Below are 27,320 nucleotides of genomic sequence, written 5' to 3'. Positions count from 1 at the left end.
GCATTTATTTGAGGTACTTTTTTGTCAAGAAGAAAGACAACAACGAATTCAGACACATTGTCGACCTCAAAACAGCCAACAAGTGGATTCGGTGAAAAAAGTTCTGGATGCTGGCATTACACCAAATTTCCCCCCAATTGCACCAAGGGGATCGGCTCTGTTCTATCGGCCTACAAGACGCATACTTTCATATACCAATCGCTAGAAAGAATTACAAGTTTTTGAGGTTCGTAGTGGTGCAGGACCATTGTTAATACCAAGTCCTCCCATTTGGTCTGAGGTCAGCATCCAGGGCATTCTCCAAGTGCATTGCAGTAGTGGCTGCCCATCTCCAGAGATACAAGATATTTGTCTACCCATACCTAGACAATTGACTAATCAAGGCGTCTACGTCTCAGGAAGCTCAGCTTCAGTACAACTGGACTTGCAAACTCCTACAGAGATGTCAGCCTTAAGATCAATCACAGCAAGTCCGTCTCCCAGTTCAGACCTCACATTATCTGGTAGCATCCATTAACACTGTAAGGGCAAACGTGAGTCCTTCAGAGGAAAGACGCTTATCAATCCTTTGGGAATGTCAGGCTCTTATCAAAGCTTCCCCCCTACACAAAATAAATCCCACACTAATTTATAACAATAGGGCCTATTCTGACCAATCCTAAGATGACTGACCCTTCCTTGGATGTTAGGAGATTGGTAGCCCACCCTAGAGGTGTGGCTACCTGTGGGCTACACACCCACAGAAAAACTAGTTTGGCAACTAGTGTCCCCTCTCTTTTCCTTCTGCCAGCCTGTCTACCTGAACAAAGGGGCAACCCTACGAAAGTGTGATCGTCATTTGCCCATCAAAGGCGGATTCCACTTTGAAGCTCGCCTTTTAGGCTAACACTCTGTTTGGCTTCCTTCTGTGGCAGACCTTTATTGTTCCTGAGCCTGGGAGTCTATCACACGACATTCCAGGAGGGCAGAATTCTGTCTGGTGGCCAGCAACTGGATAAACTGGACAACAGATGGGCAACTTTCTAAAAGGTGTCTTTTCTTAAAAAGTGACATTAACTTTGACTTGGGCATCAAGTCGGGTTTAATGACATGATTAATTTGATACCTTGAAGTACCCATTTTAGTAGTCCCAATTAGAAGTTAACAAGACTGAGAGGTCAGCCTCTAACACTGTTATAGCCAATGGGTCTTCTAACATTTCCACAGCAAAAACAACAATATTGAAGTTTTTCTGTTAAGACATGTTAGAGTTTATGTCCTACTTTATTATATACAGCTCCCTGCCTTAGGGCTCAATAGGCCTTCCCTAGGAGAGCCAGATAGGCATTGTTAAGGGAAGCAGAGACTTTGTAATTTGTTTAAAATAGCAAAGTTGAACTAGCAGTTTTACAACTGCTCTTCCAGGCTGCGGTGGCAGTCTGGGAGCCATGTTGTGCCTTGTCACACGCAGGGTGGCACATCAGTGCTGCAGTCCAAGGTGGACACTCTAATTTACATGCCCTGGGTACCCGTGGCACCATATACTAGGGACTTATAAGTAAGTTAGATGTGTCAATTGGGGGTTGCCAATTCAAAATAGCATTTTGTGATGGGTTAGAACACTGGCACTGAGGTCTGGTTAGCAGAACTCAATGCACTTTGAGTCAAAAACCAGCAGCTAATAGTCCAAATAGGGGCAAAAAGTGGGGGTAGCGATCGGGGAGGGGGGCCTGCCACTCCTGTTCAACGCTGAATCAAAATACCAAGAATTAACCTAGTTCTTTGAAATGATGTCAGTTGCTTGGGATTGGTGACTGAAGGTGGACGAAGAGACACCCACCGCATGATTGAAGCAGAGGATGACAGGACATCTGCTGGATTCGCACTTCACAGGCCGTAACCAACAAATTGAATGGTCATTGGCGAAAGGGGGATTCATAAAGGGAATTGGATTCAGGGTAATCTGTCACCGGAGGAAACCACCAGCCAAGTATTGCCTTGCTGGGGCTCTAACTATGAACAATGTTGGTCAGAAAGTGACAGTATGCATACAGGACTCATCAGTATGCTATATGTTTAACTCTAAATTTGCTCAGAGCAGAAAATCCTTTGAATCTCAGTGTTTGTCTTAGCAGTGATGGCCCTCTTGATTGGCTTGCATACCGAAACGACAGAGAAACTGACCATTTGTTCCAAAGGGATCAAGGTCCAGTAAAGTATATTGTGGGAAGCATTTACCAATGTGGTAAACTGGCCATACCTGCATTGCCACAACATGTGGACTCCAGAAAGATCCAGCAAACAAACTGACGGCAGGGTTAAAAGAACGAGAGGACCAATCCAGTAGCATAGTAGAGAACGTAGACACCCATGAAATACAAGCATTTGCAATGCAATAGGTCTCGCATTAGGAAAGTTTGAGCTATTGGTATTGTAAATGACAAATTTTTTGTTTATGTGTTGGTTTGGAAAATAGTGAATTGAATAGCTTTGTCATTTACAATGCCAATAGTTTTAACTTTCGCAAATGTGACACCTATAGCATTTGTAATGCAATAAGGGCCCGATGTAGGTGGCAAATTCCGGTCGGAAACGGCCGAAATCGGCCGTTTCCGACCGGTATTTGGCACTTTGAGATGTAGGGGGCCAGTATTTACCTATTCGGTATATTTACCGAATCGGTAAATTTACAGAATCTGTAAAATACCGAATCGGTATTTTTACCGATTCGGTATCTTCCAGATGTAGGTGGGACTCTTCTGAGTCCCTCAGGCCTTTCAGATTCGGTATTTTAACACCCAATCCAATTGGGTGTTAAAATACCGAATCCAGGTGTGCATGCACATGTGTGCATGCACACCTATGCCATGTGACAGACAGACATGCCCTTAGGGCATGTCTGTGTGCCACATGGCACACAAGCCAGTATTGGGGGTGCTAGAGAGTGTCAAAGTGACACCCCCTGCACCCTTGCTGGAATCGGTATTTACCGATTCGGTAAATACCGAATCGGTAATGCCCATTGATTCCTATGGGCTTCAATGCCCATAGGAATCAATGGGCATGACCGATTCGGTATTTACCGAATCGGTAAATACCGATTCCTTCCGATTCGGTAATGTTTAAAATAAAATTACCTACATCTGCCCTTCTCTTTTTTACCACTTCTTAAATACCGATTCGGTATGAATCGGTATTTATGAAGTGGTAAAAAAGATTTACCTACATCGGGCCCTAAGTGTTGTATTTACGTGACTTAGATGTATTGATATTACAAATAAAAATGGCTTTTATTTTTTTAATAATTAATACTTAAAAGTTATTGTAATTTATAATGGCAATAGCTTTTGTAAATAACTTTTGTGAAGATTATGTTCATTGGATTTTATTGTGATGAAAATCCAAGAACAGAAGTGAAATATTAACATATTTTTGTGACATTTGTAATGAAGCTTGAAACATTGAGAGAACATATTTGAACCAGTTGTTGAATGGTTGCAAAGATTGATGCTGTGGTGGCGCGGAGTGATGTTGTGGTGGCGACAAGTGATGCTGTGGCGTTCAGTGATGCTGTGGTAGCGCATAGTGATGTTGTGGTACCCCTGAGTGATGCTCTGGTGGTGCTGAGTGATGCTGTGGTGATGCTGTAGATAGATAGAGTGAGTGCGATAGATAGATAGATAGAGTGAGGGCGATAGATAGATAGAGGGAGGGCGGTAGGTAGAGTGAGGGCGATAGATAGATAGATAGAGTGAGGGTGATAGAGAGATAGACAGATAGAAGGGTGATAGATAGATAGACAGATAGATAAAGTGTATTTATGTTGCATTGAGTAGAGTGTAGGTATGAGGCATGTAATTATATGGCACTGAGTGGTAATATGGGGAGTGTATATTGTATTCAATAGAGTGTAATTGTGTGCCGTGTAATTATGTGGCACTGAGTGGTATTTGGAGTGTATGTTGCATTGAGTGCAGTGTAATTATGTAGCGTGTAATTATGTGGCACTGAGTGGTAATATGGGGAGTGTGTGTTGCATTCAGTAGAGTGTAATTATGTGGTGTGTAATTATGTGGCACTGAGTGGTATTGTGTGGAGTGTGTGTTGCATTCAGTAGAGTGTAATTATGTGGTGTGTAATTATGTGGCACTGAGTGGTATTTGGAGTGTATGTTGCATATAACTATGTGATTAAGGAACAGTGAGCAACCCAAAATACCCTTGAGGGCTTGGGTGAGTAAGTAGAAAGGTATAGGTGCCTTCAAGGGGATTTGTTTAACAAAATATATTAAACGTGATTCAACTAACTCTTTAGGACAGGTCAATGGTCCTTATTCTTGAAAGGACCATTGACTTGTCCTAAAGAGTTAGTTGAATCACGTTTAATTATATTTTGTTAAACAAATCCCCTTGAAGGCACCTATACCTTTCTGCATATAACTATGTGGCACTGAGTGGTATTTGGAGTGTATGTTGCATTGAGTGCATTGTAATTATGTGGCGTGTAATTATGTGGCACTGAGTGGTATTTGGAGTGTATGTTGCATTAAGTGCTGTGTAATTATGTGGCACTGAGTGGTATTTGGAGTGGTGTGTATGCCTGATGAAAGTGTGCACTGATGGCTGGTGGTGTGTGTGTGTGTGTGCCTGGTGAAAGTGTGCTCTGACTGCCGGTGGTGTGTATGCAGTGTAATTATGTGGCGTGTAATTATGTGGCACTGAGCGGTATTTGGAATGTATTTTGCATTGATTGCAGGGTAATTATGTGGCACTGAGTGGTATTTGGAGTGTATGTGGCATTGAGTGCTGTGTAATTATGTGGCACTGGGTGTTATTTGGAGTGTATGCCTGGTGAAAGCGTGCACTGATGGCTGGCGGTGTGTGTGTGTGCCCGGTGAAAGTGTGCACTGACGGCCGGTGGTGTGTATGCCTGGTGAAAGCGTGCACTGATGGCTGGTGGTGTGTGTGTGCCGGTTGAAAGCATGCAATGATGGCTGGTGGTGTGTGTGTGCCTGTCCGGCTTGTGGTGTGTGTGCCTGGTGGAAGCGTGCACTGATGGCTGGTAGTGTGTGTCTCTGGTGAAAGCGTGCACTGACAGCTGGTGGTGTGTACCTGGTGAAAGCGTGCACTGGTGGCTGGTGGTGTGTGTGCCTGGTGAAAGCGTGCACTGCTGTTTGCTGGTGTGTGCCTGGTGAAAGTGTGCACTGACGGCCGGTGGTGTGTATGCCTGGTGAAAGCGTGCACTGATGGCTGGTGGTGTGTGTGTGTGCCTGGTGAAAGAGTGCACTGACGACCGGTGGTGTGTATGCCTGGTGAAAGCGTGCACTGATGGCTGGTGGTGTGTGTGTGTGCCTGGTGAAACCGTGCACTGACGGCGGTGATGTGTATGCCTGGTGAATGCGGGCACTGATGGCTGATGGTGTCTGTGCCTGGTGAGAGTGTGCACTGAGGGCCGGTGGTGTGTATGCCTGGTGAAAGCATACACACCGCCGGCCGTCAGTGCACGCTTTCACCAGGCACACACACCACCAGCCATCAGTGCACGCTTTCACCAGACATACACACCACCAGCCGTCAGTTCACGCTTTCACCAGGCACACACACACACACCACCAGCCATCAGTGCACGCTTTCACCAGGCATACACACCACCGGCCGTCAGTGCACACTCTCACCAGGCACAGACACCATCAGTCATCAGTGCACGCTTTCACCAGGCACACACCACCAGCCGTCAGTGCACGCTTTCACCAGGCACACACACACATTGCCAGCCATCAGTGCACGCTTTCACCAGGCATACACACCACCGGCCGTCAGTGCACGCTTTCACCAGGCACACACACACACCACCAGTCATCAGTGCACGCTTTCACCAGGCACAAACACCACCAGCCGTCAATGCACGCTTTCACCGGGCACAAACACCACCAGCCGTCAGTGCACGATTCCTCCAGGCACACAAGCCTGGAGTGAAGCCAGGCCCGGGAGACACCGCTACAGCGGTCACGGGAAGCGGGCGCCGCTGCGGGGATCTGTAGGAAACCCAAAGGCCGCGGGCTACACCCTAGAAGCAGACAGGGCGGCCGTGAGGATTTATTTGTGCAACAGTTTGCAGTGAGTCTGATCACTGCAAGCACTACTGTGCTGCACACGGATGAAGACAGCAAGACTTCCTGTAAGCAAGTGAGAGAGTTCTGCAAAGACTTAAGACTTGGTCTTGGCAGCCCACGGGATGGGCAAGAGCTGGGCTTTAAGTGGGATGAAAAACAAGGCAGAGTGCTGTAAGTGCTTGGGTTACTGGCCAGTGCTCTGATTAAAACGTAATTGTCTGAGGGGAACGCAGACATAGTTTCTGTGCTTGCCCAGTCTGTTAATAAGGCTTTCACTGCTGCCCGTGCCTGCAACTGGCGTATGTGCAAAATGAGGTTTCCCTGCCTCTCCACGTGGGGAAGAAAGGAGAAGAGGAGGGAGAGAGAGCACTCAGAAACGCAAAAGAAGCTCTCGGCATTGCAGGGGGCAGGGCAGTCGAACACGAACCCTTTGAAGTAGCCAGGCTAAAAAAAAAGCAATTAGGACGGCCTGCGGCTGTGAATAAGTGACGACGGGGGGGCGGGGCAGCTGAAGCCTTTGATGTGGCAAATGCTGCTGGCAGGTGGAAGCCTGTGGGGAAATGCAAGCTCGTGCACGAAGGAGTTTGTGGTCACGTGATTTCACGTGAACTGTTGAGAATCCTCCTCATAAAAAGTCAGCTTTTGGATGGACAGCAATAGGTTCGAGTAAACTCGACCTAAAAAGAGTGGAGAGTGATGGAGCAGCCAATTCCTCTTGGTAATGTTTGACTCACACTTGTCTGGCAAGACAACACTGGCAGGAAACAATTCAAGGAAACTACTGAATGGTAACTGCCTTTCATGTGGGACACAAAGGATAGGCTGTGCTCAGAAACACACAGTGTACTTTATACTGTGTAACGAGGAAATAAAACACCTCAGGTTCTGCAGAGAGTGAACATGCCAGAGTGAAGGTGCGCTTACTCAGGGAAGCAGTGATCATAGTTATTCTTATAATAAGATAAAAACTCCAGCTCTCGGCATCTCACAATGATAAATCTTGATCTATAAGTCCTGAGCAAACTGGTGGCAATTTGATCTCTGATGTGCATTATAACCTGGTCAGTGAGACCAGTCGGATTCAGTTGCAGGTAAAAACACCAATGAATCTAAAGAGAGTTTTACATACATTGGAGAAGGCAAGGGACATGGAATAATTTAGCTCTATAATTTTTATACACTAAGAAATTCTTCTACAGTGTATGCTCCACTGGAGATGCTTCTGCTGGGCCCAGGCACAAGGCGTTAGATTAAATTGTTATAGTCTGATCGTGGCATGAGAGTCAGAAGTTGCTGAAAGATAGCTGGCAGCTAAGGGGTATAACGCAAATTGTCCTTTCTCCCTAATCTTGTTTGCCATAGTGATTAATCTCTGGCCGCAATACTTAGGAGCTTGTTTCAGAGCGAAATGCTGTGAAGGAGTCATATGGTATGCTTATGTGCAAATTGCATCATCCTACACGTAGAAAACAAGCTGGAATCTACTCTGGATAGATGCTCGAGGTCATTCTAATAGTTACTCTGCCCCTGAATATATAAACCAACCGAGATAAGTCAGGTTTGTTCCCACTTGGGAGTCTGAGAAGAGGAGAACCTGCTGTTGCCTCCAATCATGTTAACCCCAGAGAACCTTTAGGCATCTCTGAGTCTCTGTACATCTCCTGAAGAAAGGCCTTTTACAGAACAATATAATGAGAGCTCCTCAGGCAATTAGAAGTTCCAGTGAAATCTGGCCAAACCTTCTGCTTACTGTGCTGGGAGTTATAATACTAGGTAAAATAATTGTTCTCCAGGGTTACTTGTCACTATGTATAAGTGCAAATTATTTCTCAAATCTTGATAGAATACTAGTGAATCTACACCAGAGGGCTAGACTAGGCCTCAAAACATGGACACGATCTTACCCAAGGGAAGGACCAGGCCTCCCAGGCTTTAATCTGTATTATTTTGTAGCAAAGGTGCAACCCTATGCTCGAGCAAGTAGACACAGTGACACATCAGGAGACAAAGAATATCCTGAAACTATGAGTACTTTTATGCTGGGTGGGAAGTACCTGAGGGAGAAGACACCGGAGCTTGTGTGTGTGGTCATATGGGTATGGTTTAGGACTCATACAAACCTGCAATTAAATAGCACATTTAGCCTAGCTGTACCACTGTGGGCACTGGCGAATGTTAAACACGTTACTGTGTGGTATCAATTGGTGTAACCGTGGCAGAGAAAAGCTGGCAGCTTCCCTGATGATCATTACATCGGCCAGAATGGTGAGTGAGATAGATGCTGTATGCGCCCAACAACCACGTAGAGCTCTCCATACTAATATGTTTTCCCGTGTTACTGACCTCTGTGTACCTCCTTCAAAAGCGATTTTGGCTTTTCACATTAATCAAAAGGTTTTTTTTCCAACCTTTTCCCCCGATCCTGCCTCTACATCAGGCAAATAAATCTCTTGACAAACGCTGGATATGCAGATAGCTAGGTCCTGCAATAACAAAAGATCAAGCCTCTTTTTGTACATTATGTAGTTATTTATATATTTATTTTTTAAACTTGTAAAGCACGCAAATACCCAAAGGCGTCTCGGCGCTACGGACGTGACAGAGGGAGGCAGAATTTTTGATTAAACAGCCAGGTCTTTATTTTTCTTCTGTAAGCCAACAAGGTTTGGCAAGATCTGATCTCCAGAGGGAGGGAATTCCACAATTTTGCCGTCGAGACAACAAAACGTCGATCGCCCAAAGAGGCAGTTTTGGTCCGTGGCACTGACAGAAGGTAGGCATTGGAAGATCAGAGGACCTGTTGGGGGTATGGATGATTAGAGAGTTTAGAATGAAAAAGGGAGCTAAGCTTCGAGAGGGTTTATAGGCAATGCACAGTGTCTTACATTTTTTTTGATTCCTCACAGAGAGCCTGTGGAAACTTTTGATTACATATGCAATGGGTTTGAATTTGGGGATTCCTGAGAGCATTCTGGCTGCTGCATTCTGCACAGATTGCAGTTTTAGAATGACCTTTTGTTGTGCATTGGCAAAGAGTCCATTACAGTAGTCCAGAGAGGACATGACAAAGGCAGCGACCAGCAACCTTCCTGAATTGGGAGGAAGGTATGGAAGGATCTTTTTGATGGTTCTAAGTTCTAACTTAGAACCATCAAAAAGATCCTTCCATACCTTCCTCCCAATTCAGGAAGGATGCTGGTCGCTGCCTTTGTAATGGACTCTTTGCCAATTGCAAAAAGAGGCAGAGACGATTGAGTTCGCATGGGGTGCGAACGTCAGCTTGTTCTCAAAAATAACTCCCAAGTTTTTGACTTTAGAGACAGGGTTTGGTGGAGGACCGAGCTCTGAGGGCCACCAGGAACTAGACCAGGTGGGAGAGAGCTTACCAAAAATCATGACCTCCGTTTTATTGGAATTAATTTTAAGACAGTTGCTGGCCATCCAATTACTGATGGCCAGCATGCCTTTTTGGAAGCTGGCTACCATCCTTTCTCCGTTGTTCTTTATAGCGAGCACCAGCTGTGTATCATCAGCGTATGATGTTAGGCCCATCCCATGTGCCTTGATGACTCTGGCTAAGTCCGATACATAGATATTGAAAAGTGTCGGACTTGGGGATGAGCCCTGAGGAACACCGCATGGTAGAGTCACCTGGGCAGAGTGGAAGTTGCCCAGTGTAACTGTCTGGGTCTGGTTGGAGGGAAAGGAGGACAGTAGGTCTCTTGCTTTGTCCTGGATGCCTATAGCAGTGACACTGTCGATCAAGGTGTTGTGATCGACTGTGTCAAATGCGGCGGAGAGGTCCAGCAGGATGAGAATTGCCGTCCCTCCCTGGTCAAGGATAGATCTTATTTCCTCAGATGCCTTGATCAATGCGGTCTCGGTACTGTGACTTTTACGAAAACCAAATTGGGAGTCCGCTAGTCGATGGTGATCTTCTATAAACTTAGAGATTTGGATATTCATTCATTTTTCGGCCACTTTGGCCGGGACAGACAAACTGGCAATGGGCCTGTAGTTTTTGGTGTCCTCTGAATCTAAATAGGATTTTTTCAGGAGGGGTTTGATTATGGTGTTTTTCCAAGTAGTCGGGTATATACCGGAGAGAAACATTTAGTTACATATCTCTGTCAGTACAGGGGCTATGATTTCAGTGACTGGGGCAAGAACAATAGGAGGGCATGGATCATTGGCTGAAGCGGATTTAATGGAGGCCATGATATTGGTGACTTGAGCTATGCTGACCTTTTGAAACTGCACTAAGAGAGGCTCAGGATTATTTGCAGATGGAGGTTGGGTGGACCGTTTTCTATGACTCGAAAAGTTAGAGTAGATGGTATTCACTTTGTCATAGAAATAGTCAGCTAGGGTATTACAGAGTGCTTGTGAGGGTGCCGCAGTAGTTTGTGACACTTGTTGTGAAATCTTAGTTACTACTTGAAAAAGTTGTTTATTTGAATTTTTAGCAAGTTTGATCTGCGCGGTATAATATGAACTTTTTCTTGGATAATCATTGCTTTATATTTCACGAATTCGTTTTTGTAGAGAAGTTTTTCTTCGTTTGTATATGACTTTCTCCAGTGTCTTTCCTGATTTCTACATTTTTGTTTTTGGTTTCTAAGGGCATTAGTTAACCAGGGGGCAGATGGAGAGCTTCAGTTTTTGGATATCGATTTGATTGGCACTAGCTTATTCATGGCATTGGAAAGCCAGTTAGTATAGGCTGTTGAAGCTATGTTAGGGTCATCCAGAACCTCGGGTTGTGAAGAGGACAGAAGTTCCGAAAGCTTTTGATTGTCTAGATTTTTCCAAGCCTTAAATTTAGCTGTAGCGTTCATCGAGGTGTTAGAAGGTGGTGTATTATCAAGTAGTATATCAAATATTATCGCATGATGATCAGACCATGCTAGGGGTAAGATTTCTTTTATAGAAATGTTTTTGAGATTGGAGAATATACCGTCCAAGGTGTGACCGGCCTCATGAGTGCTGTCAGAGACCAGTTGTGAGAGGCACAGCGACTCAAGGTCTGATAATAGAGTTTTGGTATCCTTATCATGTAGATTTTCTAGAGGGAAATTGAAATCACCCAAAATTGTAAAAGTGCTTTCGACTGCTATGGACTCCAATATATCACTAAGTGTAGTCAAAAATTCCGTCCTGCTGCCCGGAGGTCGATAGAGTAAGATACCCTTGAAGCTTTGGAAGGGGGTCAGTGCAATGGAAAAATAAGTTGCTTCACAGGTTGTAAGTGGGACATGGCGAATAGTGGTCGTGAAATTGCTATGGTAGATTATTGCTAGCCCGCCCCCTTTTTTATCTACTCTGTCCTGTCTTATGGTGTTATAGTCTTCTGGGGTGGCCACTATCAGGTCTGGTTCGGATGAGGGATTGGTCCATGTTTCTGTGATAAATAGGAGATATAATTTGTGATTGGTGATTAAATCTGCAATCTCCTCTTTATGTTTGCCCAATGAACGGGCATTTATGAGAGCGGCTACAATGTTAGTTCTCTTTTTGTTGTTGATATTGAGAGGGGTGTTGTTTTTTTTAGCCTAGGGTCAGTGTCTGCTTTAAAATGACAGTGAGTGCAGGCTTTTGTTTGTAGTTTGGGCGGGCCATCTAGTATCAACTGGGTACACGAACAGCTTACTAATGGGCTGAATTGTAGTAATTCCATACCTGAATAGCATATCCTCAGGGCTAGTCGCTGTGGACCAGGGGGTATGGCCCTGGGCCCGTCCAGGCGCAGACGGGCTTGCCTTTAGCGCGTTGGCGCGTCCGCTGCGCACGTCCGCTGCGCGTGCGTGGTCTATGTGCCCTATATGCTGGTGGTGGCACCGAGAGCTGGAGCGCTGACCCCAGCATCCGCCGGAAGTGGTGTAAAACCCTCAGCAAGCCCTCCGAATAATCGGCACAAGCCATGTCGGACCGGGGCTAAGAGGGTATCGAGACTGGAAGGAGGAAGGTGAGTATATTGTAATTCAAGGGCTAAACAGAGATTAATAATGATTCTGTGCAAAGAAAAACAGTGGCACTTAAAAAAGATCTGTACCAACAGGCAGCTAGCAGCATCCGTGTTGATTCAAGGCTGCCGCGTCCGAGTTATCGGCACATCCAGCTTATAAATAGCTGGGGCTGTTTGGCTTTGGTCTTGTTTTCTACCTATTGCGAAGAGTCCAGCTCCATTCCTTTAGACCTTAAGCAATAAGCTCCCCTCGATAGAGGTAAGGAAACTTTATGAAATTCTACTGGAAGGATATACAAAACAGCCACTTGGAGGTCTTTCTAATTTCTTTACCAGAAACTGCAGTCATAACTCTTGACTCCAGAGCAGAATTTGTCTGCATGATCGTTTTACTTCATATTAAGGTGTATATTTTGTTTGATGCGTTTGCATTTCTTTTTTTGGTTTTCTGCCCCCCCAATTCAGATATGAGCCTATTATTCTGTAATGTGCTGGCAAATATTAGTGAAGGTGCAATGTTGGTGAAATAAAGGTTACTTACTTGCAGTCCTTCATCTGCATCATAAGAACTGTCATTAAAGTAATATGCACGCTGTCCACCTCCTTAAGGCAATGTCAGAGTTTAGGTGAACTAAAACTACTTGCTGTATCTTTGGTGTATCAATTACATGACTTACACTGCCACGATCAGCACACAGACCAGAAGTAATAGGGTTGCCACAGCACACCAGACCATGTGTGGTGAGGATTTCATCCAACACATCTGACTCTACCCACATAGGACACACTACAATTATACACTCTCCAGCCAAACGTATATAAGGACGGCTACAATCATTGCAGACAGTTTTGAGTGTTGCCACTAGTAGCAGTTGCATTATTTACAAGTGATAGCTGCCATAACGTAACATACTTCTCCACAGAAGTTATTATGAAATAACTGGAAGGTACCTCTGATGAGTTAACACAATGAAACATTACAGCGCCTGGTGTTTTTTCCATTTCTTGTAGCTACTAACAAAACAACAACCCTGCTTAAATTGTATTGATCATATTGTCTCATTTAATAAGCCTGTCATCATCTTTAAAGATACAGTGAGTTTATGTTTCCTATTATGAGACAATATACTGAGCTATATGCCAGAAAGTTATTCAAAGCCATATTTCTTGAATCACACTGCAGAGTCCATTTCAAAATTGGGCAGCCCACGTTAAGCAAAGCAGCTTTTTCCCAAGAGTGTATACTTCGCGTTCTCAGGCCTCGGGCTGCCTTAACTCACCTCTTTCGTCTTTTTTTAGGTTAGAATTTGAGAAGCAGCTGGAGGAGCTCATCAAGAAACACAAGAGCCTCTGGGAGTTTCATGTAAGGACGGCTCCCCTGCAGACTGGCAGAGTGAGAGAGGGAGTCTCAGATGGGCTGCCAGAGGGTGTGATTGTGGGAGCCAATATAATTCTGCACATTCTCCTGTTATCTCGAGCTGGGAAATTGGAATGCGTTACAGACCTTTAATGTTTACTGTATCCATTGTCATTAGACTGCAGTCTGTGAGATGTTTTGATCGAGCCCACATCCCATCTATCTTCACTGGATCTATTACTATGTTAACAAGACTACACATGGCGCTCTTCAGTTTGTTTTGTATTCTGTATGCAGGACAAGAGGATAGGTGGATGGGTAGAGTAGAGAAACAAAGGCCTGCTAGCTAGCCCACCTTCAGCTGATCACAATTCATATTGCTTGCGTTTGAGGGAAAATGCACCAACAGATACATTATGTTCATGCTGCTGGTTACAGCTGATTAAGAATGATGAAAATACCCCTCAGAAAATGATATGAACCCTAAAGTTCTGGGCCACAAACATTAGAAAGAAATTCATCCAGTTTCAACTCATTCTGCAACTTGAGAGAGTCAAGAGAATTATAAAGCAGCGGCATTAGCACTGGCAACTGATCTGAAATGTTTAAAAAAAAATTGCCATTTCATCTTGATGAGGAAGTTTGTTTTTGCATGTGGGTGAGTAGGTACATTGATGGGTGAGCAAGTGGATGGGTGAGTGGGTATATGAAAGAGGGCACATATAGATGGAAGGGTAGATAGGTAAGTGGGTGGATTTATGGATGAGTGACCAAATGCAGTGTGAGTGGGTGGGACACTGGATGGGTGGGTTAAGTAAGCGGTTGCATGAGTGGATGAGGGAGTAGACAACAATGTATGGAGTTGGTGAGTAAGTAGATAGGTGGCGGAGTGTATTCTAGTGAGAGTACACCAACCCTTTCTTGCCAACTGCAGAAGCTAGACATTCTTTCATGATTTGGTGCCTGCTGGTTTGTCAACCTGACTCCTGAATACCCTCAGTTTGCACATATACACATCAGTGAAGACAGATACTTGCACATGCAAGAGTATCTTCGACCGCAAAGATATAGCTAGCAAAGGGGAAGAGATTCTTGGCTGATTTAGACTTTGACTGGCAGCCACCAGGTTAGTGGAGACATTCACCTGTGCCCCGGTATTGGACTGCCTGCCTTATAGCCTCCCACCTAGCTGGCCCGGGATCGTTGTGTCTAAATTCCATCCACTCAAATCAATAGGTAGATGCTCTGTACGCACAGCTGAATTCTGAATGCCGAGCTCACACTATGTTTTTCAAATTTTCTTGGTTCTTTTGAAAATTGTCTTGAGAAAACCTATAAAATGGTCCTCATGTGCAGGGTCTTTATTGTTGCTGCCCGAGTCTGCTGTGCCGCGCATGGCAGGCACAGTCATGGAAAGACAGAAGGGATAGACCCTCATAAAAACAGCAGACTACCACCAGTGTGAACCAACGGCTCTATTGTGGCTGAGCCACTGGGTGAGAAAATTCTGCAAGAAGAGCTTTTTTAGGCTTCACCAACAGAAACCCAGCTGTTCCTCCACCTCTGTATAGTAGCAACTAATTTACAGGCCCTGACATATTTAGTGGCACTTTACTAGAGACTTACAAGTACGTTAAATATGGCAATTGGAGATAAGCCAATATTACCATGTTTGAAGGAGTGAGCACGTGCACTTTAGAACTTGTGCTAAAGTACACGAAGTCCTAATGCCAGGAAAAACGACATTAGGAAAAATGGAGGAGGAATGCAAAAAGTTTGGGGGAAAGCCACCCTAAGGCTGACAGGTCTAACAACCCTATTTTTGATAAGTCTCAGATTTTTCTTCTACCCCGAGATAGTGATCACTCTCTTCGGTCCACTTGTTGGATCCCCCATCTTAACACCTCTCCAAATTTCTTGTAGTCACATATTCACCTTCCTATCCCTCTCTACCCTTCTCTTTTTCACCCCATCTTTGCTCTTTGTCATGAGGTGATGCTTCCTGCTTAGTGTGGTTTACACATGTGGAAGCCGTACCCGAAATCTGCTTGTGCTAGTGTCCCTTCAGCGAATGAAAGGCTCCACTTAGTGCCGGCGCTTTCTGTACTGAGGCTGCATGTGGAAGATGCACTACCAGGCAATATGCTGGCTGCAGGGCTTCCCCGCAGGTCTAAAAACTCTTGCTTATTCTTGAGAGATGGCAGTCCACTTGGATTAACCCTTATAACTTCCTCAAGGTTCATGAAATCCTTTGCAGTGCAAACTCCAAAGTGGCCACCAAATTGTCCTGCTGCGTCTACACAAAGCATGACGCAGTATGGTGGTCATTTTAAAATGGCATATATGTGATAAACAATGCACGCAATAGAATTCCAATATAGACACCCGTCTGTGATTTCTTTGCAAGTGCTTGCACTGCTCACACATTGGCAAAACCAATATCAGCCTTGGCGAAGTCAGAATGATTGGCTATGCCAGCACTTGTTTATATTTTATTATGAAGCTATAAGCGTGATGTGGGTTAAAGGTCCAAGTCTACAGTTGTGTCAAAATTTTATTTTTAACATTGTAGATTTAGTACATGTAAACTTTTTTAGCATTACTAAAATGTAAGCACAGCGCATTTTTTGTGCACTTTTTACATTGTTTATGATTAGCTTCCCTTACAGTACTGCAGCCAATAACCATAACCCCAGCCATCGGGTGTTACTAAATATAGAGTGTGCAGCTTATATACATATGCAGCACTGTACACTGTGCCTCATTATTGTGCCTTAGATTCATAAAGTCTGCTTCTTTCAGACAGAGAAAAGATTGGCTTCAGAGATAGACAACATGGAGAGCAGAAAACAAGATTTACTTGCTGAAGGTATAGTAGTCAGTATTGGGATTTAGGGCTGTGATGTCTATTAGTCTAGATAAATTCTCTGTTTATTTGTCTTTGCTTTTCCCACTCACTTTGTCACTATTTCACTGACCTAACAATGTAACTGATCCCCTGGTCAATCTATGTGATCCACGTAACTGCATTGTTTTGAAAACAGCATAAACATATGCACTTCTGAATTAACTAGATAGACCAATAAGTGTATGCATATGTACATACATACTATATATATATATATATATATATATATATATATATATATATATATATATGTATAAATCTATACTACTATTATAAAGAGAGAACTTGCACCTTTTGGCAAGGTAAACTCAGGAACCACAGCGCCAATCTACACACCCGATACATCTATGAAAATGTCAGGGTGTGTAGATGGACATAGGCTATATAAATTACAAAAAAAAGTAAATTAAAAAAATTACGTTTGTAAACAAAGTAGTCCCCCCCCAGAAAGTAGCTCCGGCCGGGACCTAGCGCTGGCCACGACGCGACGTGCGTCATGACGACAAGGAGGAGGGCGGTGCAGTAATGCCTCGATTGCAGTCTGTCAGGGCCGTGTCTCTCTTCTATGACTACGGCTCTGCAGCGAGCTGTGTGCGAGATGGCGACAACGGGGAGTGCGGTGGAGCGGAGGGTCCGCACTTGAGTGCACTGAACGTGGCTCGGAGCTGCCGAAGGTTGCGGGGCCCGAGGAAAGGTGTGGAGGCAGCAGTTTCGGAGGAGGTAGGGGCGTGAGTGAGTCTGGGCGGGAGGGGGGCGCGAGTGAGTCTGGGCGGGAGGGGGGCGCGAGTAAGTCTGGGCGGGAGGGGGCGCGAGTAAGTCTGGGCGGGAGGGGGGCGCGAGTGAGTCTGGGCGGGAGGGGGGGCGCGAGTGAGTCTGGGCGGGAGGGGGGCGCGAGTGAGTCGGGGCGGGAGGGAGTCGGTGCGGGAGGGGGTCGGGGCGGGAGCGGGTGTACTGCCCGCAGCCCCTTTCTGCCCCAGGCAACGCTGAGGCGGGCTGCTAGTATATATATATACTAGCAGCCCGTCCCGACGTTGCCCGGGAGCAATTAGGCTTCAGGGCCCCCTCCCGCCCCGCTTTTGTAACCTGCAGATGTCACTTTTTCCTCCTGTAATTTACTTTGCTTCAGGGCCTCCGCCCGCCCCACTTTTGTAACCTGCACACGTCACTTTTTCCTCGTGCACACGTTATCCACCCCCTTCCCTCCACTTCACCCAAGGGACGCAGGTTAAAACCCCTCTGGCTACACTTCACTTTTTCCTCCTTTTCCTCCTGTAATGCACCGTTTGTCTGACATTTGTAGTGCACCGTTTGCGTTCTCTTTCTTGTCCTCAGGCTTCCCCGACCGCTGCCCGCCCGGCCCGTCCCGTCCCCCGCCCGGCCTGGCCCGTCACGTCCCCCACCCGGCCAGGCCTGTCCCGCTCCACCGCCTGGCCCGGCCTATCTCGTCCCCCGCCTGCCCCTCCATGAGTGCCCTTACCTCCGCTGGCGCTGCTCCCGCCTGTCCGCTCGGACCACCGCTCCTCCCCTGCGCCATGTCCGCCGCTCCTCCTCCGCCGCCGGTCCTCTGCTCCTGACATCACCGCTCCTCCCCCGTGCCATGTCCGCCGCTCCTCGGACGCCGCTCCTCACCGTGCTCCTAACGTGACCACGCACGTTGCGGCCAGCGCTACTTTTGAGGGACTACTTTTTTTTTAATCTAAAATTTTAAATAACTTTTATTTTTTTAATTTATGTAGCCTATAACCATCTACACACCCTGCCGATTTCAACAGTGTATCAGGTGTGTAGATTGGCACAGTGGTTCCCGAGTTTACCCGCCTCAAAGCCTGAAAGTTTCTGCTTTATTATAGTAGTATAGATGTATGAATATATATATAACACACACGAGTTACGACAGATCTATGACTCATAATTTGTAACCTTTTTTATTGGAAAATGTATTATATGCTCATATCCTGTATTATAATAATATTTCCAAAGTATGGTTCAATAAACTGAGCTCATTCCCTCTGTCCAGTGTTCTGTGCTTGGCATTTTGGGCACAGTTGTTCATGCGTTGTATTATGTACCTGAGTGTTGTGTGCCATCTTTGTGGAGGCAAATGCTATTTACACAGGCACCAGCAAAGGATTTGGGTTGAAAAATAAAGAGATATGTACTTATAGTTATGACAAACTCTAAGCAGATAGATTCAGTGTGTCAATATCAGTAAGCATGGGCTGAAAATTCGTTCCGCTCGTGGAATTTGCGGATTTTTGGCAATTTCGCGGTCCACGAATCGTGCAAAATTGCCAAACAATTCGCAAGTTCGTGAATTTTTTTTGCATGTTCGTGCTTCAAAAATACAATCTCGCAGGCACTGCGTTGACTTACCTTGATTCTGAGTTTGCCGAGTTGTTTTCCTCCTGCAAACAAGATGGCCGCGCCCAAAAATGACCGCATGGGTAAGTTTGCGGTAGCCGCGCTGAAAAAAAACCCTGCAAACACGCAAAAATAAAAAAATCTGTAAGTTCGCTCAAATTTGCGGATTTTGCGGACCGCGAATTTGCTTTCACACGAATTCGCAAATTTCGCCCATACTTGAATATCAGACATGCTGTATAGGATAAATGAGCTTCTGCTAACAGTGAAATACAATGACTGCTACTCCTCAGCAGTGATTTCTGTGCTTCAGTTGGGATGCATCCGAATATACTGCATTTCAGACAGAGAATCCCTCCTCCCTTAAATCTCGTAATCATCTCAATTTAGTTTAAGGTTGTGATATATATCATTACGTTACGTTATCTGTTGAATATTCCTCAGCATTCCCACGGCACATCCTCTATTGCAAATGCCTCCTTGTTGGTATTTTACTTGTACTTCATTCAAGTCCTCAAATTTAAACAGAAGTTGGAAAGATGGGTTTAAAAGAAAGAAGAAGGGAGTCACAGAGTCCAGTCCTGGGATCCCATGGTGCCCCTAGGCACAGGAAGAAGTCACAGCACAAAGATCAAAGCGTTGTCTTGGATTGTGAGTGTTATTCCATGTATAACAGAGGCCGGCAGGCTCTGGGGTATAGTATTGATGTGTGATCTGTAACTAAGCTTCCATACTGCCCAGAGTAAAAAAATCAAATGAAAGTGCCTTCGTTCACTTTTGGTAGGTGGGCATGAGTATAAGGCGGTTCCCATAAAGAAATAGTGGGGTGTTATATAAAGCAGCATTGACAACAGTTTCAACTAAAGTAGAAAATAAGTTAAAGGTTCTCACCAGCTTGAAGTTATCAGAGAAGACAAATTAAAATAAATTGTAGGAATAAAAGCCTATTGGTCACTCTTTAAAGATTATGATGGAAATATAACCACAAATCGCCACAAAAACAATTGATAAATGAGTCCAATGTAAATAGTGAAGAAAGTCAGAAAGCCTAGAGAAGGTCTCTGTAAAGAATTCTTGGAGGGATAAGAGACCAAAGTCAGGCTGACAAGTGAAGGTCTGATGCCGACCTCGATTTAAGAGTTGGTGGAATATTGCCCTTTTGACTTGAAAAAGAATCCTCTGTTTGAAGTAGTTACATCAAAGCAAGCTGTTATTATTTCAATTAGTTTCCACTGATATTATGTTATGTCTGGATGAGGACAACTGTAAGTCGTGAAGCAAAAGCTTTGGCAGATCAGAGTAGGGCCTACTTGAAGTTGTGGCTTGAAATTAACTATATAGGTACAGTTTCGAATTAATCTCAAGCTTGATCTGGAAGTTTAATGTAAATTCAAAGAGGATATAGTACATTTTATAAGAACCCACCTGAAATACAGTTCTTCAGGACTAAGTGCTGTCTCTATAAACCTCAGTACTCTTAGTGCAGGTTATCTCTTGTCAGCAGCTTTTTTTGGTTTCAAGCCCTTCATAGGTCCTCAACACTACACCGTTTTAAGTCTTTCTACATCTGACTCTGCCACAGTCGTTTTATCATTTTCTCACCACGCCTCTTCCTACAGAATATATTTCTGATATCGCTCACACTGCACACAATGCCTCCCTCACAACTATAACCCTTCACAGCACACTCAGTACTTAAAATTATGAAATCAACTTGAGCGTAAGGATGTTCTTTTGCTTTGCAAACTACCACGCATCTGGCCCTTGCATCCCAATTCCTATCTTGGTTCTCCATTGTTTTCCATCATTACCTACACTTTTGCAATCACCCTCATTGTTTTAAAACTGCTGTGATCCCTTCACTACTAATGAAGTCCATTACAGGTCCTTCATCCCTCCCCTACTACCATCCTGCCTTTCAACTACATTATTTCCCAAAACACTAGACCACCTGGTGTAGCTCAGACCCACACACTCAACTAACTTATCCTTTTCCTACCTGGATTTGTGGTCTTTCACTCTTCGGAAACAGAGCCCTCCCATATGGTAAAGATTAGCATCAGAGCATATCTTACCTGTCAATCTATCACTGTCATCTTATTGACATCTAATCTGCTTTTGACACTGATGAACATTCCATTCTACTTACACGCTTAACCATATTAAGTATCTCTAACACGGCACTCATTTGGTTCTGCTTTTATGTAAACCGATCTTATTGTGTTGCCTGATGCTTATCCCACCTAAAGCAATGCCCCTTACTAGTTGACAAACCACAGAGCTATGTTGTGGATCCTTTCTCTTTTCACGATACATCACCGTTCTAAGCGACAATTCTTCCTTCGATTGTAGTATCATTTCTTTTTTTATCACCCCCACAGCTTGTCTGGTTTCTATTCTTCTCTTCAAATCCCCCTCATCCATTCTCTTATATCAAACTCTCTTTGAAAACGAGTGGGCTTTATTTCCCTTTCTGAAGTATACTTCTAACTGCAGATCCCTCACTTTTGAAATATACCCCTGATCATCAGACTGGATCCGGGGGGGGGGCTTTTATCATTGCTCGTGTGCGCCTTTAGGTGGCATTGTGTGGCTCTGCCCCGGCTCTGCATCATCCCAGAAATCACTGAGTGGAGATGCACATAAGTGTCGCCCCTGCATACTGACATCACTTCCTGCGTCCCGATAAAAACCAAGCTTTAAGCCATGCCAAGACTGCCGTAAGCAGATGTTGTCATGGACCCGATGAGGGTCTGTCCTCGAGTCTCAACTTCAAGTCGTATGACCAATGCACCCTAAGGCACCCGCAGGTGATCTGGGACTAGGAGGTGAGTCTGTGCGTCACCAACCTTAAGAAGAAGTTATGTACATCCAGCGTCTGATTGGGAATTGGGGAATTGGGAACGGTATTTATAAAGCGCGACTGTCGCTTCGGAAGAAGCATCCTGGCGCTAACTGGAAGGTGTGCGGAAGGGGGAGGATTTAAAGCAGGATTTAGATGGTATCCCGCACATACTCGTCTGATAGGCTAAAGATCCATGTTTTCAGTTGTTTCCTGAATAGGCTTTCCTTTGTCAGGGATCTCAGATGCTGAGGCATGGCATTCCATGCTTTGGAGGATAAGTGGGTAAGAGTTTTACCCCCTTTGATTTTTAGGTTGAACCTGACTGGTGTTAGAAGGTTGTTGTTGGAGGATCTCAGGGACCTGTGAGGGTTATAGTGGGGATAGCGTTTGACTAGGTGCTTGGGACCAATATGGTTGAAAGCCCGGAAAGCCACGGTTAGGATCTTGAACAGGATCCTTTTGTGCAAGGGTAACCAGTGGAGGGTTCTCAGGGCGGAAGAGGCTGAGGATCTTCTGGGAAGTTTGAGCACCAGCCTCGCCGCCGAGTGTTGGACACTCTGGAGTTTTTTGAGTGTGGTTTTCTTCACACCTGCCAGGAGGCCGTTGCAGTAGTCTATGCGCGATAGAATTAGTGCCACGGTAACCGTCTTTCTGGCTTCAATTGGAAGGAAATCAAAAAAATGTTTAAGGGATTTGATGATTCCGAAGCAGCTTCCTGCGACGGTCCTGACATGCTGGTCAAAGGACAGGTCAGTGTCGAAGATAACACGAAGGTTTCTTGCAGTGGTGACGGTCTGTGGGGGGGGGGCTGTGGAGTCCTTTGGCCACCAGAGATGGGGACAGAAGTTGACGTTTTTCCCTATGGGGAGGATTTCTGTCTTCCCTGTGTTACATTTGAGGTGGTTGGTTTCCATCCACAGGAAGACATCTTTCAGGCAGTTTGTTAGGTTTTGTTCGGCACTCGTGGAGTTCTCTTCTAGCGGGACTATAAGTTGGGTATCGTCGGCGTAGGATGTAACAGTGATACCGTATGATTCGATCAGGGAGATGAGGGGTATGAGATAGACGTTAAAAAGCAGTGGGCTTAAAATGGAGCCCTGTGGGACTCCTGATCAAATCTTTTTCTCTGTGGAGTTGAAGGGTCCTAGTTTCACGGATTGAGATCTTTCGGAAAGGAAGGATATTATCCAGTCCAGTGCCAGGTCGGCGATGCCAATGTCCTTGAGTCTGTCTAGGAGTATTTGGTGGGAAATTGTGTCGAACGCTGCCGTGAGGTCCAACAAAATCAGTACGGCGTTTTTCCTTTGGTCTTGGAGGGTTTTTATGGAGTCAGTCAACTCGATCAGGGCTGTTTCTGTTGAGTGCTGAGGACGGAATCCTGATTTTTGGGGGTGGAGAATATTGTTTGCTTCCAGGTGGGCTTTGAGTTCCCTGTAGACTATTTGTTCTGTGATTTTACCCAAAACTGGGAGGAGAGAGATAGGGCGGAGGTTGGTCAGATCAGAAGGGGGTTTGTTTGGTTTCTTCGTCAGAGGTTTAACAGTGCCATGTTTCCATGCACTAGGGACGATACCATTACTGAGGGAAGTGTTAACTATTTCATTGATGATGGGATTGACAGTGTCAATCAGTTGATGTAGGATGCTAGGAGGACAGGAATCGGAGGGAGAGCCTGATTTACATGCTAAAATGACTTCCTTGAATTGGGCAAGAGTGACCTGTGAAAAGGTCCTTAGGTGAGCCACTTCCCTCTCACAATCTTCAGTAAGTCGAAGTCACAATCCAAGTACAAGAAAGTGAGGGTGGTTAAGATCTAAGGCCCACTCCTTCAAGATCTCTAGCTAACCTTGGTTGGTCCCGATGAACTCCGAGTTTCCTTGGCCATTGTTGACCCTGCAGCAGATCGAGGCATCAACGGAGGCCGTGCTGCAAATCTTTAGTATGTTTCCAGCTCCCTCTGAGGCACTTTCCGGCCCCACAGAGCCAGAGGAGTTTAGAGTCTGGTTATCGCTGGTACATCCTTCCCTGATGCTGTATGCCCCATTGGGACATGTTCCTAGTCTCGTACTGGAACAAGGATCAGAGCTGGACCCACAATCCATGCCGGTTTTGGCTGCACCAACGCAGTTGCCGGCTCCACCAGCGCGGATCAGTGATTCAGTGCTGACATCATTGTCTGGTCCCAAACTGATGTCAACCCAAGCTTGTCTGATGTTGCACAAAATAACTTAACGTGCAACCAGTGGTTTTGCTGCCTGATTTTAAGGTGATTCCTCTGAAACTATCAGCAAAGGCTCTATTCTTGTTTTGGCTCAGAGCCCTATCCTATATCAAAATTGAGAATACCCCAGGGTACTGATGAGCATGTAGAGGGCAATGTTTTACTTCACCATCATTAAACTGTTGATACCTTATAACTTAACTTACAAAATGGCAGTGTGCTGAACACCTCCCCTGAAACAGAGCATGGCTGCCCTCATAAGCCACTAATGGAGGAAAGCGTCTTGTTTGCGATGGTGGTTTGGAGGGCACCTGAGGTATTAGAATTGCAGTTGTCCACATTGAGACTAAAACAAATGTTCTGACAAAGATTCTCCAAACTGGCCTCGCGACTTTGAAGCCCTTACTCTCATTTAATAACGCCCTCAGAGATGCCTTAATGGCTATGTGGTCCAAACCATGCTGTTATACACCTGCACCCCGTGATCTGGATTTCCATACCAGCTACCCTTCCTTGGAGTCTTTTATTCTGCAGGCTTCCATCAGTAAAGTTAATCTTAACTAATTTCTGACCAATTTCCATGATTAAGAATCGGAAAGGATGGTAGTTTCTTCCACCAGTAGGACATTTCCGCCGACAAACGCCATGGGCCTGTTGGGCAGATATATGACCTCATGGGACATGACCAGTGAGATTTTCATGGGAGTCCCGGAAGACCGTAGGGCCTCTCTGGGTCAGGCAATTCATGATGTGCAAGATGCATGCAAAATACGTTATCCTTGCAGCCCTAGACATCACGTACTGCATTCACAGAGCAGTTGGCACCAGTGTTGTCCTTGGAAGGCCTGCCTGTATGACGTCAACCAGATTTTCTAGCGTTGTGCAAGCATCACCGATGGACATTCCGTTCAATGACTCTAGACCCGTGGTCTTCATACTCTGTTATACCGGGCACCCCAGAGAAAGGTGTTTTGGGTCAGGCTCAATTCAAGCTTCCAAAGGCGGCAGATGGAGTCGAGGATAACAAGGCCTACTAAACCATTGATACATTTGGAATTCCACTGGGGATAAAGCCCCATCCACATCCCTTCAGTAAGGCAAATTTAGACCTCCTCTAAAAGTGCCATCTTGACCCTTCTCTACAAATCCCTACCCTGAACACTGTAAATTTCCACCGAAGCTCAGTCTACAAAGCCCTAACCTAGGCAAAGCTCTATCTTGACCAAAGCACCACCTGCAAAGCCCTACCTAGGCCTCAGGATCTTGTTGTGCACCTCCATTTCACAAGACAGGCCCAGAACCTCATTCATGCCAATAAACAGGGTAACACCTCAACGCACACTAGATCAGTGTGAAGATAGGACTAGATATTTTAAAAAACAGGATACATAGAGTCGGCCACTCAGGGCAGGGGAACAGGTTTGTATCCCAGGCAGGGGACATTTTTGTCCCAGGAAAATACCACCTTGACCTAGGAAAGGTATGCTTTTGCTAGTGTTCATGTTTCAAGGAGATGGTTAGGAAACATGAATTCTGCTGCATGTGTGTACAGTTCACGCAAAATAATTAATTCAATTGACGTTTCTGTTGAAATGCATACAATTTCCACTAACCTTCATCAGACTGGTTATTTGGCTTGAAGTGTATAGTGCTTTCCTTAAATTGGCTCATTGGGGCCGATTCACAGAACTAACTTAAGACAAAATCCTAAACGTACTACTTTTGGTATTCACAGAAGTTAGGATTTTGTCTTAAATTTGTCTTAAGACAAACTTGAAACAGACTTAAGTCAGACTTAAGACAAAATCCCTAACTTAAGTCTGTCTTAAGTCTGTCTTAAGTTTGTCTTTTATTTCGTTCAATAATGTTCATTGCTTTCAATCTCTTTTATGGTATTGGCTGTTCATTGTCCTTCGCTGCACTTATTGAACTCCATGTTGTTTAGCTACACAAGAGTTCCTTCATGCTTGATATGCTAGGCTCTCTTGGCTTGGGTTTAAGTATATATCTCTTCCTTTGATTTCAAATATTTATATAGAGAAGGATCTTGAGGAGAAGCTGGCTCACGTTCTTCAGCAGCTGGAAGCCATTGACCGTCGGGGACCTGCCTTCAGGGAAGAGATGTTTTTTCTGCGCAGCCAGGAAGCAGCCACAGCTGTGTGAGTTCCCAGAAATGTGTCTGTAAAGTCCTGGGCATTGTTTACAGAAGAAGCGTTGCATCATCTCAATCTTTTGTGTCTTGAGCTGATAGTGGCGCTTTGTTCCGTTTGCTCTGACTCGCGTTGTTCGGTTTTGTCTGTACAGCGCTTTCGCTGAGCTTGTGAAGTCTTTTGTATTTAAAAATAATCTTAAAAGGCCTTACTTTCCATTGTTTGTATGCTTGTCACTCTGTTTTCCTTGTTTTCTGTTGTTTGCAGGATGCTATTTCCAGTTGTATTCGTCTTTTTCTTTGTGTGTTTTCTTAACAGTGGAGCTTAGACAAAGTACTCCTTTCTTAGAACTTTTCCACCTCCTTTTTTTGGCGCTACTTTTTGCTTTGTACTCAAGCGTGTTTTGTCGAGTGCATGTTATTTGTGTAGCTCTGCTTTTTGCTGTATATATTACTACTTTTTAATACTTAAAAAACATTATTTTTCATCCCCGCACTCCATGCAGTTCATTTGCTCCGTCTTTCCACTGCCCATTGTTTATGCTCTGTATCCCTCACCCCTCCGGCTGTTCTGCAGTTTTGTTTTTTAACAACACATTTCATTTTGTCAATTGTCACAAGCAATGCAGAACTCTGTAAACGAGAGACAACCTGCCACATATGGAACAAAACATGTTGCGTTGACATTTTACATAAACATGATACAAAAACTGAAATTATAAGGAAACAACCCCCCCCCACGCTGTCTTTACGCACCACCAACATTAATACACAGTCACCCGCACATTAAAAAAGAAAACAACATTCGCAGGACCCAACTAACCCAGAACTACAACTCCTGCCCAGCTTATCCCTAAAGTTTCACATCTCTCACAACATGGGGCTCTAGATCCAAGCCCCGATAGTCCGCCCACCTCTTCCAGATCTTATAATGCTTCATCGGGCACCTACGTGCCTGAAAAATGGGAACCTCCAGACCCATATTAAAGTCCAACCCATTTTTCCACGCTGACAGCGGGGGTGGATCCCCAGCCTTCCACGCACGGGCAATGTCCCGCTTAGCCAGTGTAAAGGCCAGCATCATCAAGTGACGCTTATAGATACGCTGTTGTGCAGTTTTACATAGAACAATCCAAAGCAGCGCCGGCCATCTTGTTTTTGTATCACATTGGTTTTTGCAGATAGTGTGCGCTAGCTCAAGGTATTGGAGCTTTTTACATGAGCACCAGTTACATTACACGGCGACACATATATTTTATTGTAGGCATGGGAGATTAAGTGATTTGCCCAGAATCACAGGATGGCAAGCCAACACTGAGACTCAAACCTGGTTCCCCAGCATCACAGCCTGCAGCTCTGGCTGTAACGCCATATCCTCTGCTCTCACTTCTAGTCTTGCTTTCTTCAGCTGTCAGAATGGAGG

General features: G+C 45.0%; 1 protein-coding gene across 1 annotated transcript in view; it reads left to right on the top strand.

Moving 5' to 3' along the window:
* Positions 1–25,911, top strand: part of SYCE1 (synaptonemal complex central element protein 1) — a 121,055-nt gene extending 95,144 nt beyond the window's left edge. The window contains exons 8-10 of the mRNA XM_086940326.1: positions 13,356–13,419; positions 16,216–16,282; positions 25,787–25,911. Of these exons, the coding sequence (XP_086796452.1) occupies positions 13,356–13,419; positions 16,216–16,282; positions 25,787–25,911 (256 nt within the window). The remainder of the gene's footprint in view (positions 1–13,355; positions 13,420–16,215; positions 16,283–25,786) is intronic.
* Positions 25,912–27,320: the final 1,409 nt, after the last annotated feature.

The sequence above is a fragment of the Lissotriton vulgaris genome, chromosome 10 (assembly GCF_964263255.1).
Source record: "Lissotriton vulgaris chromosome 10, aLisVul1.2, whole genome shotgun sequence".
NCBI lineage: Eukaryota > Metazoa > Chordata > Amphibia > Caudata > Salamandridae > Lissotriton > Lissotriton vulgaris.
Note: the sequence above shows the minus strand (reverse complement) of the source record. Positions and strands in the feature narration are given on the sequence as shown.